The sequence below is a fragment of the Thalassophryne amazonica genome, chromosome 16 (genome assembly GCF_902500255.1).
Source record: "Thalassophryne amazonica chromosome 16, fThaAma1.1, whole genome shotgun sequence".
Classification (NCBI taxonomy): Eukaryota; Metazoa; Chordata; class Actinopteri; order Batrachoidiformes; family Batrachoididae; genus Thalassophryne; species Thalassophryne amazonica.
This window is the reverse complement of record NC_047118.1, coordinates 36662232-36682765: the sequence shown is the minus strand read 5'-3', so window position 1 is coordinate 36682765 and position 20534 is coordinate 36662232. Positions and strand designations below refer to the sequence as shown.

General features: G+C 40.5%; 1 protein-coding gene across 7 annotated transcripts in view; it reads left to right on the top strand.

Moving 5' to 3' along the window:
- The window catches only part of plppr2a (phospholipid phosphatase related 2a), a 146923-nt gene extending 131520 nt beyond the window's left edge, over positions 1-15403 (top strand). The window contains exons 3-7 of one of the 7 annotated variants that reach the window (XM_034190314.1): positions 723-843; positions 6615-6865; positions 10617-10793; positions 10931-11061; positions 14455-15403. In XM_034190314.1, the coding sequence (XP_034046205.1) occupies positions 723-843; positions 6615-6865; positions 10617-10793; positions 10931-11061; positions 14455-14563 (789 nt within the window). In that variant the 3' untranslated portion in view covers positions 14564-15403. Of the gene's footprint in view, positions 1-722; positions 844-6614; positions 6866-10616; positions 10824-10888; positions 11078-14162 lie in introns of all 7 variants that reach the window. The other 6 variants (XM_034190317.1, XM_034190311.1, XM_034190316.1 and 3 more) reach the window with 6 other exon arrangements.
- The last annotated feature ends 5131 nt before the right edge of the window (positions 15404-20534 follow it).

Below are 20534 nucleotides of genomic sequence, written 5' to 3'. Positions count from 1 at the left end.
ATTTTCTTAAAAAGAAGACTTGAAAGTTTAGCTACAAATTGCCAGAAGGTACATCTGAGATGCAAGCCTAGATTTGATCTGGTTTGGTGAAAGAAAATCCTTCTCCATTCTACTCCACTATGAAGCTATGAAAATTGTGCCAGGGTATGTAAATTTTTGAGCACAACTTTACCTGTTGCTGAATTGATGCAGGTGTGTTTTGCATTTTCTGCTTTTGCCTGTGTCTTAATTTGGAAGTGTGGCAGTCTGTCTTGACCACTGTAAAATATTAAATTTAATCTATACATTACCAGTAAAATATGCACAGTATATACACCAAATACTTATCAGACACATTCCAACTGAGATGAGTCTATCTTGACCTCAACCAACAAACAATAACCTCCTTTACGTGATGCACTAGATCAGTGGTGTCCAAACTATTCCAGAAAGGGCCGAGAGGGTGCAGGTTTTCTTTGCAGCCACTGACTCCAGCAGGTAATTTCACTGATGAACTCATCCCACCTGTTCAAAGGGATATTAATCAGTGAAATCACCTGCTGAAGTCAGTGGCTGCAAAGCAAACCTGCACCTCTCAGCCCTTTCTGGAATAGTTTGGACACCACTGCACTAGATGGAAATGTGTGTGGATTTTTTGTTTTGTTTTTTTGTTGTTGTTGTTGTTTGTAAACATTTTAAACATAAATTTTCCCACTATTTTTGCTTTTGTAACTTTTGCACAGATTCTTGTTGGGGAGCTGTGCGCTTTCTTCACTAAAGCCAAGGGAACCCAAGAGAAGACCATTGTGACTGCAGAGTGCTGCTACTTCAACCCCCTGCTGAGACGCATAATACGCTTCCTCGGTAAACATGATGTTTGGTGTTACAGAGCCCTGCTGCTCGTTAAAAGTTATGCATTATGCATTTTTGTATCTGGAAAAGAACAAGCGTGAGAATACACTAAAGAGAAGGTTGGCATGTAAGGTTTATTTTTTGTAACTAATTGATATGTAAATTGAAGGGGTGTTGATGAATATCATCAGTGCATATGCCCCACATGTAGGTTGTGAGACGAGGGAGAGAGAAGATTTCTGGAGTGACTTAGTTGAGTTGATGGAGAGTGTGCCCAAGCATAAAAAAGTGGTGACACGAACAGACTGTTGGTGAAGGGAACAGAGGTGATGAAGAAGTAATGGGTAGATACATTATCAAGGACAGGAATGTGGAAGGACAGATGGTAGTTGGTTTTGCAAAAAAGATGAAATGGCTGTGGTGAATACATAGAAGAGGGAGGAGCACAGGGTGACATAAGAGTGAAAGAATGTGCACACAGGTGGGCTACATTCTTTGTAGGAAATAAAAGTGAAAAGAAATTGGAGACTGTAAGATGGTGGCGGCAGGTGAGAGTGTAGCTAGACAGCACAGAATGGTGGTTTGTAGGATGACTTTAGAGGCAGTGGTGGGCACACTTCCGATAATCCGATAACAGATAATTATGGAAGATAATGTTTTCATTATCGGATTATCTTTGTTGTGTGGGCTGCTGAAGAGGAGGTACTGCTGGCCCACCACCACCAGAGGGCGCCCTGCCTGGAGTGCGGGCTCCAGGCACCAGAGGGCGCCGCCGCCTCACGTGAGCAGCTACGGTGACAGCTGTCACCCATCACCTGAGACAGCTGACGGCAATCATCTGTGGGGTATATCAGCAGGACGGCACCTCCACCTCATTGCCGAGATATCGTTTCTACCAGAGAGGTAACGTATCGAAGCTACGGAGTGTATCTTTTTGGATTGTGCTAGTTTGTGGATTACTGTTCCAACGAGAGGTGGAGGTAACTTCCCTGCTGTTCGGAGTCCTGGGTGCAAACGCGCCCCCATCTAACTGTCCTTTGTTCCTCGCCAGCAGTACCAGGTCCGACACGCGGAGGCAGTGGCCACCTGGGAGTTCGGGACTTGGCGGCTCCAGTATTCCCGGGGTCCTGTGGCGGAGGAAGCCGTGTGGTTCCGGTCTTACCTTGGAGAGGCGTCTCCTATCTTCGAGCCTGCCCACACGACACTTTTGTGAATTGACTGTTGTCCATTGCTGTGATTGGTTGTATTCGTTGTGCACATTCACAACAGTAAAGCTTTGTTATTTTGACTTACTCCATTGTCCGTTCATTTGCGCCCCCTGTTGTGGGTCCGTGTTCCTACACTTTCCCAACAATCTTTTTAGATAAATTTAAAAACCATCATCGGACTAATTATCTTCCGATGAATTACAGTCCGATAACGTTTAGACCGATAACGTACTAAACTAAGTTGAACAGTGAAAAACATTTTTTAAAGCTGTTGAGACCTACCTGTTAAAGGTTTCGTAATAGGCATGTTGTTCTACCCTCTGCAAACAGAAACCACTCTATCGTCTGTAAGCAAAGGAGAACTGGTGACCAAAAAAAGTCATTTCCTTTAACACCATACTAATATAATCGCAATGTCACCAAGTCATCCAGAGGGATACATGTTTAACTTATGGTTCAAATTTTAACCACTCATTTTAGACAAGTTATTTAAAATTATTGTCATGTCTGAAGTTTATAAAGTGAAAATATCAGATATATGTTTTCGTTTTAAAGTAATGTGCTAATTTTTAAGGTTTTGTGAGCACGTGCTGTGCCAGGCAGCAATGCATTATGGGTAGCATAAGGTAATCTCAGACGTTCACGACAGGACAAATGCATTTCAGACACTCTGTTCAGGGTCCACAGATAACAGCATTAAACTCTAGTGCCTAAAACTCTCGTGAATATAATCTCTGGGTTTATAGACGTTAGTGTATTTGCGTTTGTTAAATTCCACGCATCTTAAATGTAGCAGACACGGATTATCTAGAATTTTGTTTGACATTTTTTCAAGGCCGCTACTGCCATCTACTGGCCAGGAGTGTTCATGGCAGTATTAAACGTCTGGGTACCTGGCTGCTCTCAAAGTGTTGGTACTGTCCATTGTCCAGGCGCTTTTTGTGTGCATATATTTGTTAACTTTGTATTCTAAAACTACGGTTAGAAGTAATTCCGACTCCTTATCGGTCCACATGAACGAGGTTGGCGCCATGTTTTTAGTTTTTGTGGAAGTGACAACAAGAGAATAAGGCTCCTGATTGGATAGAATTTTAATCAGTACCGCCACCCAAAGGTTTGGCAGACTAATTACAACACATTTATACGGTTCGATGCGGATGGATTTTTTTTTTTAAACGACGTAGTGTGGATGAAGTTTTTTCCCCAAACTGAAAGGGTAAGATATTCGGTTTTACAAATACCCGACAATGTGTGTACATGGCCTTATGTCTGTGAAAGGCACTATATAAATAAATTTACTTACTTACTTACTAATATTGAGTGCACGTTTTACAACATCATAAAAGTTTTAAAACATGCAATTGCGATGACACTTCCAGGGCTCCGTAAAAATGCGTGTTTTTACAAATAAAAATGGAATATTTTACAAAAGCACATTTATCTTTAAACCAACACACGACACACGTCACATTAACGTGTTGGTTTACATAATGGATTACTTAACCAATCACTGTTTAGCACTTTTACCCAGAATGCTTTGTGGTCTGTGTTTGTTACAAAACCACAGAATTAGTGCCTTATTCAACATTAAATTATATTTTAACTTTGTACAAATGACAGAATTGACATTAATGGAGTTATTCTATCAGTATTTTCAAAAAAACATAAGTTAGTATGACTTTATTTTTCAAGACCTCCGCCTGACCGGAGTGTTGAAATTGATAAGGAGCTGGCCTTATGGCTGCTCTCGATGTTCTCTGTGGTGGGAGCGTTGTTGTAAACAACAGCTTCCAGCAGGGGCAGAATGTTGAAAGAAAAATGATTATGATTAGTAAAAAGTTGATTTCGTAGGTGCTCTCAGGATTTGTCTGTGCTATTTCCTGCAGGGGGCAGCATGGTCAAACATTCTTACTTATTTTTTTAGGTCTTTTACTGCTTTTGATGCTTTCAAAAGCAATCGTGTTAAAAATCAATTTCAGCTCTTTAGTAACTGCAAATGTCCCATAGACAACACCGGAATTTATCGGTTATCGATTATCTGTAACTTCCGATACATTTTTGGGTGGTTTATCGGTTTATCTTTATCAAAGATAAGTTTTCAGTTATCTTATTATCTGTTATCGAAGTTAATTTTTTGGTTATCTGTGCCCACCACTGTTTAGAGGTAAAGAAGAAGAAGAAGAGAGTGAGAGCTCAACAAAGGATCATATGGTGGAAGCTGAAGGAGGAAAACTGCTGTGTGAAATTCATTGAGCATGTGAGACAGGCAGTGGCTGGAAGGGAAGCAGTTTTGGACAAGTGGAAAAGTATTGCAGATGTGGTGAGGGAGACAGCTAGGAAGGTACTGGGTGAGACATCTGGACAGTGGAAGGAAGACAAGGAGACTTGGTGGTGGAACAAAGATGTTCAGGAAAGTATAAGGTGAATGAAGTTAGCAAAAAATAATTGAACTAGAGAGATGAAGAAAGCAGACAGTGGTAGAAGAAGAAGTGTAAGGTGAAAAGAGAAGTGGAAAACACTAAGGAAAAGGCATATTGTGAGCTGTACAAGAATTTGAACACTAAAGGAGAAAATAACTTGTACCATTTTGCCAGAGAAAGGGAACAAGCTGGTACAGCAGGTTAGGATAATAAAGGATGCAGATAATAAAGTGCTGACAAGTGAGGAGAGTGTGTTGAGAAGGACGAGGGAATATTTGAGGAGCTGATGAATGAAGAAAATGAGAGAGAGAAAAATGCCGGATGATGTCGAGAGAGTAAATCAGGAAGTGTCGCTATGAAGAGGATAAAGAGTGGAAAGGCAGTCAGTCCGGAAAGATGGCAGTGGAATTTCAGATTGTTTAATAAAATCTTGACAAGTGAGAGAATGCCTGAGGAGGGGAGACGAAGTGTGCTGGTTCCTATTTCTAAGAACAAGGGTGATGTGCAGAGCTGCAGTAACTACAGAGGCATTAGGTTGATCAGCCACAGCATAAAGTTATGGGAAAGAGTAGTAGAAGCTAGGCTTAGAAAACAGGTGAAGATCTGTGAGCAGCAATATGGTTTCATGCAGAGAAAGAGCACTACAGATGCAATGTTTGCTCTGAGAATACTGATGGAACAATATAAAGAAGGCCAGAATGAGTTACATTGTGTGTCTGTGGATTTAGAGAAAACGTATGACATGGTTCCAAGAGAAGAGTTGTGGAATTGTATGAGGAAGTCTGGGGTGGCAGTGAAGTATGTGAGAATAGTGCAGGACATGGACAAGAATAGTGTGACAGTGGTGAGATGCGCAGTAGGAATGACAGATTCATTCAAGGTGGAGGTGGGATTACACCAAGGATCAGCTCTGAGTTTTTTCTTGTTTGCAATGGTGATGAACAGGTTGACTGAGATCAGATGAGTCTCTATGGACTCTGATGTTTGCAGATGACATTGTGATCTGTAGTGACAGTAGAGAGCAGGTTGAGTCCAGTCTGGAAAGGTGGAGATATACTCTAGAGAGAAAGGGAATGAAAGTCAGTAGGAGCAAGACTGAGTACATGTGTGTGAATGAGAAGGAGCCCAGTAAATAGTGTGGATACAAGGAGTAGAAGTGGTGAAAGTAGATGAGTTAAATACTTGTGGTCAACTGTCCAAAGTAATGGAGAGTGTGGAAGAGAGGTGAAGAAGAGATTGCAGGCAGGGTGGAGTGGGTAGAGTAAGGTGACAGGAGAATATCAGCGAGATTGAAGAGGAAAGTCTACAAGACAATAGTGAGACCAGCTATGTTGTATGTCTTAGAGAGGGTGGCAATAAAAAAAGACAGGAGACAGAGGTGGAGGTGGCAGAGCTGAAGATGTTGCAATTCTCTTTGGGAGTGATGAGAATGGACAAGACTAGGAAGGAACATATCAGAGGGACAGCTCAGGTGGGACAGTTTGGAGAGTTTGTCTCCAAGCTGAGATTGAGATGGTTTGGACATGTGCAGAGGAGGGACCTGGGGTATATAGAGAGAAGGATGCTGAGGATGGAGCCAACAGGCAGGAGGAGAAGAGGGAGGCCAAAGAGGAGGCTTATGGATGTGCTGAGGGAGGACATGCAGGTGGTTGGTGTGACAGCGGAAGATACAGAGGACAGGGTGAGATGGAAACGATTGATCTGCTGTCACGACCCCTAACGGGAACAGGCAAAAGAAGAAGAAAAAGATTGATCTGTAACGTTGTTTTCAAGTTGAGCATAAACACATAAATGTTCATTTCAGCATAACATTTGCGATAAAACATTCATGTCTGTAGCACATTTATGGAATTTTGCATATTGAGTTGAATTTGCTGAGGTGAAAGCTTTGGTTCCAATTTCGCACCTCAGCTGATAATGTGTTGGATCTATTTTAAGGCAGAAAAGTCATTATCACCTGTTTTTATCTCATTGTGCTGTTTTGTGTTCTTGTATCATACGTTCTCTTTGACCTCTTTTTCTTTCTTGCCACACTTTCTACTCTCTTGCACTTTCTTTTGTATCATTGTGGTTTTTCAATAATTTAGCTCTTCTCTGAACCCGTCCAATTTTTAATCTCACTTTTCTATATCCTTCCTAACTATCTGCTGCACAGGTGTCTATGCCTTCGGCCTGTTCACCACTATTATCTTTGCCAACGCCGGCCAAGTGGTAACGGGAAACCAGACACCTCATTTCCTGTCTGCCTGCCGCCCAAACTACACGGCGTTAGGGTGCCAGTCCACCATGCACTATATCACAGAGCGCCGCGCCTGCACGGGCAACCCGCTGATTGTCATGTCTGCACGCAAATCTTTCCCGTCTAAGGACTCTGCGCTCAGCGTCTACTCTGCAGTGTACACAGTGGTAGGTTGGGTTATGCTGGAGTTTTTTTTTTTTTTGTGTACATTGGCCTCACAAACCCACAATTCTATATGCAACACATGCTCACCAAACTGAAAAAGGTGGCAATAACTAAAACACTTCATGCTCAGAAAGGAATATACATGATACATGTAGTCACTAGGTGAAGGATGCAGTAATACGAGAACTTGAATGCGTGCTGTCTGGTGTCTGTTAATCTTATGTCGGTTGTATGCCCGGACTTGTGCGAAATCATTCTTATTGTGACCCGACATGACCAAATCTAGAGATGTCCCGATCACAAGTGCCCCAATAAAACTGACTGAGTGTATCAGATCAATTAATCACAATTTACTTCATCAGTACACCTTTTCTCTCACTTCATTTCACATGCATGGTGCCAGTGTAGCTAGCAGCCAGTCTGCACCACTGCCGAGTTCACCACAGAGCCACAGTGCCTGTTCTCGAAGCACATTTACACACTAATTCACTTTAAATACAAGTCACACAGATCAACAGTGCACACCAGTCTTACTTTTTGTCAAAGCAGGGTGCCAACACAGCGAAAACGGCCAGCGCACCTGCAATGCAAGATTGCAAAGTACATTCACTCCTTGTCTTTAAATATGCAGCAGGTCTATTTTATTCACGCCGATCATTAACAGTGCACCTCTTGAATGTACAGCTTGCAGATCGACAACAGCACACGATATAAGCAATGTACATCCAACGTGGTTTGCAGCAACACAAATATGGCAATCACCACCAACTAGCCTAGATGTTCCAACAGCCCTATACATTAATAACTGCCAGCATATCACTCACACAATTAGAAAAATTAGAAATGAGAAACTTTCTATGCTTATAGGTGTTAACTATAAGTATATAACTTACAGCTTATAACTGTTCTTTGGGATAAAAAGTGTAAACCATCCTACAGATGAAATCAACAATAGAAAGTAACAATTACAAAAAAAACTGACTTTCCACCTGAAATATTTTCTGTTAAGATCCATAATATAGATTAGAAATGAGAGTTACAACAAAAAGAATCATACCTAAAGTAATCTTAGTACAGTCACACATCCAGTCACACACATCACTGCAGCACAAAGTTAGTCTTTGTATCATATGTTGTGTAATTACTTGCTACTAGCTTGTCACGAGGTACAATGTCAAGGCAGTGACGTCATACTTAAGTTGTGATCACATTAACAAGCGACAGAGGTAAAGTGGTGACTTGCCATTCTTTTACAGAGTGTACGTTGTGCAACGGCAAGAGACAACAGCTGCTCCGCCACCAGCTAGGCAGGGCCAAAATAGACCTGAAGTCTATTTTATGAAAATACTGAGGGACGCGACATGGCCACTGCCAATCTGAGTGAATAGGTAGCATAACATCACACTCCAACAAAATAATTCAAGATGGTAAAGTGCGCTACAAAACAGCTGTGTTTCTGTAGATATCCAATATGCTTCTCATATATTTTGTAAAAGTTAGCAAAACACCTATAAATCTAAAAACAGGTTTTTCTAACCAGATAACACCTCTAAAGTGATGTAGAAGAAGTCATACAGAGATGGTAGTGTGCACACCTCACAAACGCCCATCGAATGACAGTCAGCTGCTCGTCACCCTCATTTGTAGCTAATGTGACCATAGCATTAATGTTAGCATGGGATGAGTGCCTCCACTGTGCGCAATTGGATTCATAATGTCCTTAACAAATACATAATTACATATGTACATACATGTTAACAGAAATATATACATGCGAAATATATACATGCTAGCATTAGCCCATTAATGATGCTAATGTGATGCTCATTGCTTACAGGGTAATGTTAGCATGAAAACCCTCTAATGGGCTATACTTACCATTAAAAGTAGCTAACATCACATAATGCAATGCTAACAGGCGACAGGATTAAAACTCAGTAACAACATGTGTGTATGTGTGTGTGTGTGTGTATATATATATATATATATATATATATATATACCTTGTACGTGTATTACAATCTTACTGCACATCTTCGGGTAACTTTTCATGTTGCCTGAAAAACTGTCAGTCTAACTGTGTGGTTTTTGAGTTCATCATCAAACAGCCTAACATATAACAGACAGATGTGGCCCTTAGAGAATTATGCTATAGATAATCATCATCATCACACTTCCTGTGACTGCAGCGTAAGAGGAGGCACATAAGGTTTAACAAGTACAGCAAGACAGGCAGGTGCATGAGCATTTAGAGTCTTATATGTCCAAATCAAAGCCTTGAGGTCTGCTCTTGCAGTCATAGGAAGCCAGTGAAGGGAAGCCAGAACAAGTAGCATGAACCCATGTTTTCGCTGCCACCATCAACAAGATGAGTCCAATCATTACGAAATTTTGCAAGTGAAAATGGGCCACCCTACCTCCTTAATATGAAAATCAAAGAGCAATCTTGGATCAATTTCACACCAACATTCTAAGTTTTCACTGTGATGAATGTCCCAGAGACAATGTGTGATTGTGTATACAATTATGTATGGAAATAATCAGTGATGCCGGTAACGCGTTACTTTAATCTGACCACTTTTTTTAGTAACGAGTAATCTAATGCGTTAATCTTTCCAAATCAGTAATCAGATTAAAGTTCCTTCTCCAAGTCACTGTGCATTACTATTATTTTTGTATTGCGGGTCGATAGCAGCATTAAACTTGGTCCGTGGGCAGGAGGTCGGGGTTCGACTGAACTGCCCACTTTAAGCGAGCTGTGAGCTTTTCATCCGCACCTCTTAAAGCGTGGTGATAACTGTACACCTGCACCGAGCTTTACAAAGACATTTTATTATTTTTTCCTTTATTTAGAATTCTGAGCTGAGCCGCTCCGTATCTGCTCGTTAAAAACAGGTGATCCTCCGCGACACGTCAACAACTAACACTATTTTCCACTCAAATGCACCTAAACTCTCTTTCTGAGGAAAACGCAATAAAACTTTCTTACCTGTAAATCTGGTCATGTTTTCTGCATAAATAAAAGTTATCCATTCTTTGTACTCAAACGCCAAAGCAGGGGCGAATCCAGATGGAACGGGGGCGTGGGACAAGGATGTGCGCGCCCCCCCCCCAACAACACCCCTAGATTAAAGGTCCAGTTTTGAAGCCTTTTTTTTAACTACAACTACTAATACTACTTATAATAATAATAATTTTGACAAGTAAAATGTTTACAGAGAATTTAAATGTTAGAAAAATGTTAGAAAGAATTTAATAGTTACATTTATAAACAATGTAGGTTAGAAATTGCAAGTTTTACTGTTACAGTGCTGTCAACAGTTAAATATGAGGTCAAGAAAGAGGTCTTTATTTTACTTTTTATAAAACAAGTATTTATTTTCATTGTAGTCAAGAAAGGGTGACTATAAAGTGAGTTTTGGCAAAACAGGTATCATTGTCATGTTCAGGTGGCAGAGGGTTGTTGTCGGCAGCTGGGGAAAGTAACTAAAAAAGTAACTAGTAATCTAACTTAGTTACTTTTACAATTGAGTAATCAGTAAAGTAACTAACTTACTTTTTCAAGGAGTAATCAGTAATCAGTAATTGGATTACTTTTTCAAAGCAACTGTGGCAACACTGGAATAGGCTATAACCAGAAAGCCTAACAAGGGTTTAATGACATATACATGCTCATGTGCTCATTTCTCTGTACTACCCATTTCTCTGCATCTCCCTACTGTGTGCATCATCCTCTTTTTTTGTTTTCTGCAGATGTATGTGACGCTGGTTTTCAAGACCAAAGGCACGCGGCTAACCAAGCCTACAATCAGCTTGACCTTACTTTGTCTCGCCATGCTAGTAGGTGTGGTCAGGGTAGCCGAGTACCGCAACCACTGGGCTGACGTCCTAGCCGGCTTCTTTACTGGAGGCGCCATCGCTGTGTTTCTGGTGAGGCGACAAAAGGAGGGAGAGGATGGGGCAAGTGGAGAAATACGCTTTGACTGGTTAAAACCATTTAACGTGATTTTTTTTTTTTTTGGTAGCTGGAGAGGATAACTTTCTTCTTGAATCTCCTCGATGTGCAGGTGACTTGTGTCATTAACAGCTTCCAGCAGATGCAGCCCAGCCCGCCTGGTCCACAACGACCTCAACGCCCTGAATCCGTGTTGGGCATGCCCATGGCGACACTGCCTTGTGTGGAGAGTCCACTCGAAAAGTTAAGTGGCCCTCAGGTAAGGGGCAGGGGTGGGATTGGGATACACACCCCTTGTCTCTTACTTGAAAGTGTTGACTTCCCCAAGCTTGCATGCATCAAGTCTCACCTGCACCCCCAGCCTAAACAAAAACTCCTTTGATTAGTCTCTGCCTCGTTGACAACAGTGAAGCAGGTAGAGTGAACTTTTGTGCAAACATGTGAATGAAGCACTTCCTTGCTCCTAAACTCTTTGTTATCAAGGGTATAGAAGGTCGCTTGTCTTGGAGGTGAATCAGCAGTTACAAGTGGGCAGCGCAGTCTTGTTTGAGTGTGGGCACTAAAGGGGTAAAATGTCACGCATATGATGTAATTTCTCTTCTTCCAGGGACAAAAACACCGCATTTTCTCTGAGTTTTTGGGCAAATTACATGTAAACAAAGTGAAAATGCAAAGAAAAAGTAACGACGCAGTGGGAAAGTGGACATGTTTTATGGTTTGTTTATGACCCGGCGCACAAACATGAGGTGGTTTTGCAGGCAACAGAACGTAGCTACTCTGGTTAGCTGTGTAGGCCAACACTTACCGACACAACGTCTCCCATTTGCCTCATCTTCCCTTCCCCACTGGGAACTGAAAAATCCACTTTTCGCGACTGCTTCGGTGATTGCAGCCAAAAACAAAACAGTACACCATTTTCCATGTGAAGTTATGATGTCTATATATTGCACAACGGGACCAGCTGTCCCCATTAGTGGTCAAATTCCACGATATCACACAGGGTTCAAAGGAGACTGAGCTGCCCTATTCAGGTGACTTTGCGGTTCTTGAGACAGGCTGTAGCCTGGTACACACAAATAAAGAAGAATAGATTTATGGTCATTGTACATTACTTACAGTGAAATATGCCGTCTATGTTTAACCCAACTTAATTACGGTAAAATACGGGCCTACAACACCACTGCTCCTAGCATCACGCAGCAGCCACAGTACAGCACTTGGGAACAAACGCCAGGTCTACATACATGGCCTTGTTTCATAACCGTCAAATGTGCAGGCTCATTAATATGCATGTATTGCAGTCATGGGCACAGTCCAGCTAACAGCTAATTAGCAAAGCTAGTTTTTTTTTTTCTTTTTTTTTCATTTATGGATTAGCTTTTCAGCTGACTTTGAAAACTGCTTGTGGACCAATTAGATTTCACTAAATTTAGTTCCTCAAACCTTAAGTCATCTAGCATTATCATGAATAAAGTGTAACATACAAAAGCATTTGTAAACCCAAACAAACAAGCAAACTTCACTTTCCCCCAGAATGACATGAACAGGAAGCGAGCGGAGCTCACAGCAGCTCCCACTGAAAATAACAGAGACGGCCTGTGATTCTTGCATATTTACATAAAGCAAATGCACTAACAACATCTATAAACGGAGAATATATTCATGAGAGTTTTAGGCACAATATAAAAATAGTTTTATGTTGCGATGTTAATTGTGTTGTCCTTGTGCAGCGGTTAAAGTGAAGCCCGATCTGAGCGTCTCATTGCAGTTCTCAATTTTACTGAGATCTCGCAGCGCGGCGACCTCTCCGAGGTTTTGCGGGATTTGAAACGTCAATAGGGCAAATGTAAATTAGTTTATTTCAATTATTCATTTAATTATTTATGTAAATCCTGTTCGTTATCTGATCTTGGCATGCTAAACCTTTTTAAAAACCTTCATGTTTGCACTACAATATATTAAAATTTCACTTCTTTAGGTCAGTTTTTCAGGTTTCAAAGCCGCAAATCCAAGCCAAAGCTAAATTCCTATAACAAAAGTTACCAGTTAGCATTAGCTTCAGCAAAATTTTTCTGTAATTTCTGTTTAGCATTGTCATAGTTAACTTTTCAGTTAGCGGATTAGCGGTTATCAAAGCTAACTTTTAGGTTTGCTCTCTAGATGGAGTCTTTAAGGGTCCCATCATCCCCTGCACACTTGCAGTGGTTCCAGTTCGACTTACCGGTAGTAAATAACAAAAATGGTGTCACCTCTTGTCACACACGAGGAAAATAAATGAAAACTAGCATGAAATGCGGTCACAGAAGGCATTCAAATGTAAGTTAATGTATATATCTATATACAAAATAGCCTGTATGTATGTGGAACGATTTGTGTTCGGAGTGAACTTCCGCAGCGATCAAGCCATCGACATCAAACTTGGTATGGTGACTGGGGGCACCGAGGCAGACATCTTTGGGGCCCTTAAGTGGAAAGTGCATGTTCATGAACACACATACACACACTACATTAAAGCATCACACACACACACACACACACACACTATATCAAAGCATCACACACACATTAAAGTGAAAGTTCTTTTTGTCTAAGAATTCTAGCAATAATGATTTAAGCTGAATAAAGAAAATAAATTAAATTAGATTAAAATAGATTTTTATTTTATCAAATTCCAAGATTAATCACACCCAGGTTACATACCATTGATATGCCCATTCCAGAAGGTCTTTAACTGTCATATAACTGCGAGAAAACAACAAAGCTTCAAGCAACACCATGTCAGCGTGCAACCGGACCCACTCCACACGTGCAAAGGATCATTGGACCCTGAAGTTGTCTATTTAGTTGACTAAAATCTTAGGATAATTAGTCGACTAAAACAAGACAAAAACTAAAACAACTGAGATGACTAAATTACAACTAATGACATTTTAGTCAAGATGAAGACTAAAACTAAATCAAACTATGCTGTCAAAACTAACACTGCTTGAGGAACCCACACAGACATGGCCAAAATGTGCAAACTCAAGAAAGTAGCCATTGACGGAACTGAACCAAGGACCTTCTTGCTATGAGGCATGAGTGCTAACCTCGGCGTGGCAAATCGTGAACCGTGACAGCGATGGTAGAAATCACTTGTCGTCATTGCTGATAGGCAAGGATCATCAGCACAGCAGTCCACCTTAAATTGTGAGACTTCTGAAGTTGCTGCCTCTGTCTGAAATGTCTAGTGTCCTCTGTTGTCTGTCCCCTTCACTAACCCTCACCTGACTGCCTTTTTTCCTCTGTCTCCCACCTTGACTCTCTCCTCTCAATCTGCTCCCTTGTCCCTCACTCTCTTCCAGTATCCCACGCTCCCCTACGCCTCCCCACCGTACAACACCTACGCTCAACCATTCTAACCAACTTTAAATATTCTCCGGCTGTTAATGTCACACCTCACACCTTGCATCTTTCTTTGGCTTATTTCTGGTTTCATCTGTCCAGTTAGTTTTTCATTGTCCACCCCCGTCTTTGGTCTCTTCTCGTCCCCATCCCGGTCATTGCTCTTGATTATTATTTCTTCACTTTTCTCTTTCCTTTCACCGGTTCTCTGCCCTGTTCTCTCTCTTTCTCACTCCTCTCTTTCCCCTGCAGACTTCGCGGGACTCTCCGTTCACCCAGATCACATGACCATCAGCCCTATCGGTTCCCCGCCACCCCCGATGTCCTCATTCCATCTCGCTCCATTTCCAGCGAAGTCTAGACCAGCCAGAGCAACGTTCGGCCAACTGCGCTGCCCATCCGACAGGAAGACACGTGACCCTGCACCATTCCTTTTCCACGCAGGTCTAGACCCAGCGGCGCACAGTACACGTCACCTTCTTGCCCTCTACAAAGTTCAATCCTCGGGGAACCGATAAGCAAATACTACAGAGACTTCTCTTTACTGGACAGCCGACTTTCCAACTCAGCAGAACATTCAGCAGAGTGTCAGGGGCATCGCTCTTATTTTTCCTTTCTTTCTTTTTTGACTATCCTAATTTGCATTTTTAACTTTTTTTCAAAGAAACTGGCAACATTCTCCATAAAGACAAGTACTACCAGCTGTGACCATTGAGTGTCTTTTTTTTTTTTTTTTTGCTTTTTTTTAAGAGAGACACACTTTTATCCAATCTGAAGGCACCACATGCTGAGAGCTAAACGTGAAGCTGCACGCTGATCAGCTTTAAGACCCGCCATCAGGAGGTTGCCATGTTGGACCAAAGAAACCCATTGAAGGATTTATGCACTGCCGAGATTTACTCTCTTTTTGATGAGCCATACGCACACCGCCACACATTTTTCACTCTTCTCTATCAGTCTCTCTCTATTTCTCTCTCACCCTGTTTCCACATCTCACGGCGGTGCACATGCACACACGCTTGTCCACACAAGGCCCCAGTCAGCTCAGCGGGAGGTTCACCTGGATCAAAGCATCCGTTTGATACCACTCTGCAGAAACGCCTGATAAAAGCAAACAGGATAAAAGTGCAGACATCTTCCCTCGGTTATCTTCTTCGTGTTTTTCTCTCACATGGTTCCAACAGTGTCAAACGTAGATGAAGTACAAACATATTTTGATAAGACAAAGCCAGAGACAAGCTGCAGGTGGTCCAAGCAAACTGCATCACATTCAGGAGCAATTTTTTTCTCCCTCCATCAATGAGGACAGTTTTGTTTTGGTTATTTCTTTCAAATTATTTTGCTCCAGGATGATCAATTTAATTCTATCTGAATCTCAGATATTTTTACAGACTTGCAAGGTGGTGTAATTATTGTGATTAATTTCTACAATTTCATGAATTTGTTTACAGTATTTACCGATGTGTACTGTATATATGATGTGGTTGCCATGAGCGTTACATGTGGTGTGAGAGTTTTGCTGAATTTGAATTGAACACCGCAGTCTCATTTGAGGGCAGGCGCTAAATGGGTAAAAATACGCATATGACATAATTTCTCTGCTTCCGGGGGAAAAACCACAGCATTTTCAATGGGTTTTGGGGCAAATTACACGCAAACAAAGTGAAAATGCAAAGAAAAAGTGACGATGTGGTGGGAAAGTGGACATGCGTTGCAGTTTATGACCCGGAGCACAAAGAGGTTGAGGCGGTTTTGAAATTTGCAAATAGCCTTTTTACCGTTTTACGGTAAAGCTCTATTTGTGACCGTATAACCAGAATGAACATCCGCAAAATAGAGATTTGCGAGAGTGTGGTGCCCTATTGCACACTCCCTCTAGTCTATGTTTCATCAGTCTTGGGCACAGTTCTGCTAATCAGCTAACAGTCAGCTAAATTTGAAAACCATCAGAGGACCAAGTTTAATGGTCAACAGCATTTGTAAACCCATTTGTTCCTGTTTGATTATTTCTTAATGCAATAGCAAAATCATCACATACAGTGAATGCAACTAGCATCACCTCAAGGAGTCGGAGGAGGAGGAGGTCAAACCAGAGTAAATTATTCCAAGTATTTTCCATCTGTATTTTTATTCATGTAATATTTCTTAGTGGTTAAGTGCACGTATTTCCAGTACAGAATGTCCCCGGTTCAAATCCCACCTTTGCCTATATTCTCCATGTAATATGGAGTTATATCAGGAAGGGCATCAGGTGTAAATCTTACATTAAATCAATATGGGGAGCCACCTCCACCACCTTCTGTAGCAACACAGAAACAATGAAGTAGCCGAGGGGACTTACTGGTTGTTATTTATTTAATGTTTTCTGAACTATGAATAAACTTTAATTTGTTCATTTAATTATTTATGTACATCTCGGTGATCAAATGATGTTGGCACACTGAAATGCTTTGGGAACCTCCTCTGTGATTATTCTACACTCTAAAAACGGAATTACTGTCTCAATGACAAAATTGATGTAACCATTTGCATAGATTTTTAAAGTTATTTTATCTGTTATTTCAGCATTCAACTGAGTTAATGCCACAAGAATTCTGTAGTTAACTTGAAATAACATTAAAAAAATTGGTGCAAATTTTTACATCAATTTTTCCCATTGAGACAACGGTTCATTTTTTTTTTTTTTTTTTGAGTGTACGAGATATACAAATTTCAGGTCATTAAGGCCTGCTTTTTATTGTTTTACACCCCCCCCCCCCCCCAAAAAAAAAACAAAAAAACAGCAAGAGCTAAATTCATATGCAATCCCAAATCAGAAAAAGTTGGAATGTGAAAATGCAAAAAAAAAAGCAAACAAAACATCATGTTTTGTGTGGTCAACTTCATTTCATTTGTCATTGTACATCCACTTACGGCCTGCCACAAAAGTTGGGAAGAAGGCTATTTATTCTAAATATAAGGATGAAATTATCACTTTTACAGCCTTTCTTTGTCTAAAGAAATCTTTACCCAAATCAGGGGATGGATACATGAACATTTCTTGGTCACTAAAGATGTCTTGGACTTCATCATCCATTAAGAAATACACACAGTATGGTGCTGTATGGAAAAGCTGTCTGGAGTAGGCAGTTTTCAAAAACTGAATGACCATTGTGGAAGATGGCGAGTGAGGGAAGACACCAAGACACCCATGACAGCTCTGAAAAAAATATAGGCCTCTGTGAACATCAGTGGTGAAAGCGGAACTGGGACTCATTGCCCCATTCATGACTTCATGTTGGAGTGACGTAGGGAAGGATTCTGAAACAGGAAAATAGATCAAATCTAGGCTTGCGTTTCCCATCTGGCTTCTGGCAAACAACAACTGAAATGTTGAATGTTCTTTTTAAGAAAATCCTCCTCGCTACCACTTCATTATGAAGCTAGATAACTGATGATGAAACAGACACAGGTTGCTCTGATTATACTGTCTAAATGAAATAGAAGTCAAAGTGCATGTAAGGATCGCTGCTTTTTTTTGGAGGATGTTGGTTGCCTTTTCTATTTCATCATGACTTCTTGTGATGTGTGGTTGTAATAATAGGGATCCTATCAATTAATGGAAGCTAGATTTTAAATTTCAAATTTATTCATTTATATAGCGCCAATTCACGACAAAATCGTCTCAAGGCGCTTCACACAAAAAACAATTAAAACATTTAAAACAATAAAAAAAAGAATAATAATTTCATCACCGCTGGCATAATGCCAGCGGTGATGAAATTTAAGATCAACATTATAATAAACAAAAATCAAGAAGATGGTGGGGAGGATACAATTTAAATCGCTGAAGGTTAGGGACAAATTTACCCAAATATTTACTGTAAGATGGATAATGGTTATTAATTTAAGCCACACTGGAACTCTTACCTGAATAGCCAGTTTTCATTAACTTTACACTTCCATGACATCAAGTTATCTCTCACTAGTTAAAAGTGTATCTACTCTGAGTGTTTGGGTAACAAACAAAACAGATTTGTTAGTTGCGCTATATCGCTTTGAATAGTGTTACGAGACATGTTCACTGAATTACATTTATTAAAAAGACATTGCCTTTTATTTTGATCTTTTTAACTGCAGTGTCATAAGAAAACACGAATAAATCCTGCTTCCGATATCTTGCCATTTTAAAACTTTTGAAAATCTGATTTTAGACAGCTTAATACAAATTAAAGCCTTATTTTTACTTTAATAAATTAAATGCCTTTTAAGACTCTTTAAGCATCCACGGCAAATCTGAATAAAAGTTCGCAGTTGCTTTAGTTTTTATAATTTAACCAGCTTAGTCCCATTGAGATCGAGACCTCTTTTGCAAGGGAGACCTGGACAATTATAAAGTTTCCATTTCACCTAACCTGCATGTCTTTAAGAGTGGGAGGAAACAGGAGCACCCAGTGGAAAAGCACACGAACACAGGCACAACATGCAAACTCCACACAGAAAGGCCACAGGTGGGAATCGATCCCATGACCTTCTTGCTGTGAGGGAACAGTGCTCACCACTATTCCACCATGCTGCGGGTAGCAATTTATGTTTAGCGTTAACACATTTAATTTATCAGTTGGCAGATTAGCAGTTATCAAAGCTAACTTTTAGGTTCACTGTGCCCAGTACTGGTTTTTAAACACTCTCCCCTCTCCACGCACCTTTACGGGCCGCTGTTCAGCTCTTTGTAATCTGGTGTTGACTATAATACCATCACTGTGCTGTGAAATGATTTCCTCTGCTGGACAATACACACATACACACAAAACGCACAAAAGCTTAACACACGTCTATTCAAACGTGTTTAAAAAACATGCAAGCACACACATGCACAAGCACAATTGCATCTGCCAATCCAGTTATTACCTCCATTCAACACTTTCTTCCACTGAAATCTGTATGATATTGTATATATATCTTCTTCTTGTGAGTGATTTTTACACAATGATCACTAACAATCATGGAGACAGTGAGGTAAATTGTGTTTATTGTGGTGAAATAGAACAGTATTTGCTGAACCATCAAGGAACTGATATAAAAAGTCACGATGACTCACTGTTTGTGTCTTTCATGCCCACTGGACCAACAATATACTAACAAGAGAATACTGTGTGTTCACTGGGCCTCATGCACGAACAACTCGTACTAACAAATTTGTTCGTAAATGATGTGTATGGTTGATTGAAGAGAACTTTGTGCATGATTTTCTTGTATTTTGAGGGTTTTTGTAGGTACAAACAGCATCTGTGAGTGATCCAGACTTGTAGTAGAAGCCATGCAGTCTTAACCTGCGATTTTAGTAACTGATATATTTAAAGTAATACTTCATGAGTTTGAAGCCACTTTAATTTCAAAAGCCTGCATAAACTGTGTTGATGTTATAGTAAGCTCCTTTGGCAAAATTATTTTGCACTCATTTTAACACCAGATATCCTTCCTGATGTATTTCCACATTACATGGAGAATGGGCAGGAGGGATCTGGAACCATACTTTGAAAACAAGTGGACTAAGTACTTGCCCACCTCCCCTGCCTAAATTATATTAATGTTATCCTGTTGTAAATTATTCAGTTTTAAATACAACAAAATTCTAAATCTGTTCATAAACCCTGACAATATTATGGTTCATAGTGAAGTCACCCCACTGCGAACTCGCCGCAGGTAAAGTCACCCTATTCCAGGTTAAGTCACCCCACTCTAGTAACACAATGTTTCAATTCTGATATGTTCATGTAATAAATTATTTATACACACCAGTGGCATAATACACTGTTCTTACTGACATTTTGCTAGTGAGATGATGTTTTAACGTAGGGGAATGTAATTGTCAGGTAAAAAGTCCAGTGATGGGAGAAGCAGGGAGCACTGCCCAGTTCTGTACATCACACAGGCAGGTCCCTAACTAGTCATTCTTAATTATTTAAAAAAAAATAAGCATGGATAGCTGGAGAGGGGTGACTTCACCGTAAAAGTGGGGTGACTCCACCTAGACTAGGTGACTTCTCCTGGGGCGAGTTCACAGTGGGGTGACTTCATTTGCTACCCAATATTATTACTATAAATAAGATATTTATTTGTTAATTCCATAATAAGTAAATCTGCAAGACTCACAAACATTACTGCAAACACTCTGCACCGGAGTCTATGGGTGCCAAGATAGCATGTAATATTCTGATCATCTTCATAAAGACTTATACCCTTTACACTTTTGGTGGTAGACAGTGATGCCCGATGTGGTGAGATGTTTAAAATCCATTTTCATTCATTTTTTCCCCATTTACTGGCTTTAGCGGCTCCCTTAAATCAGT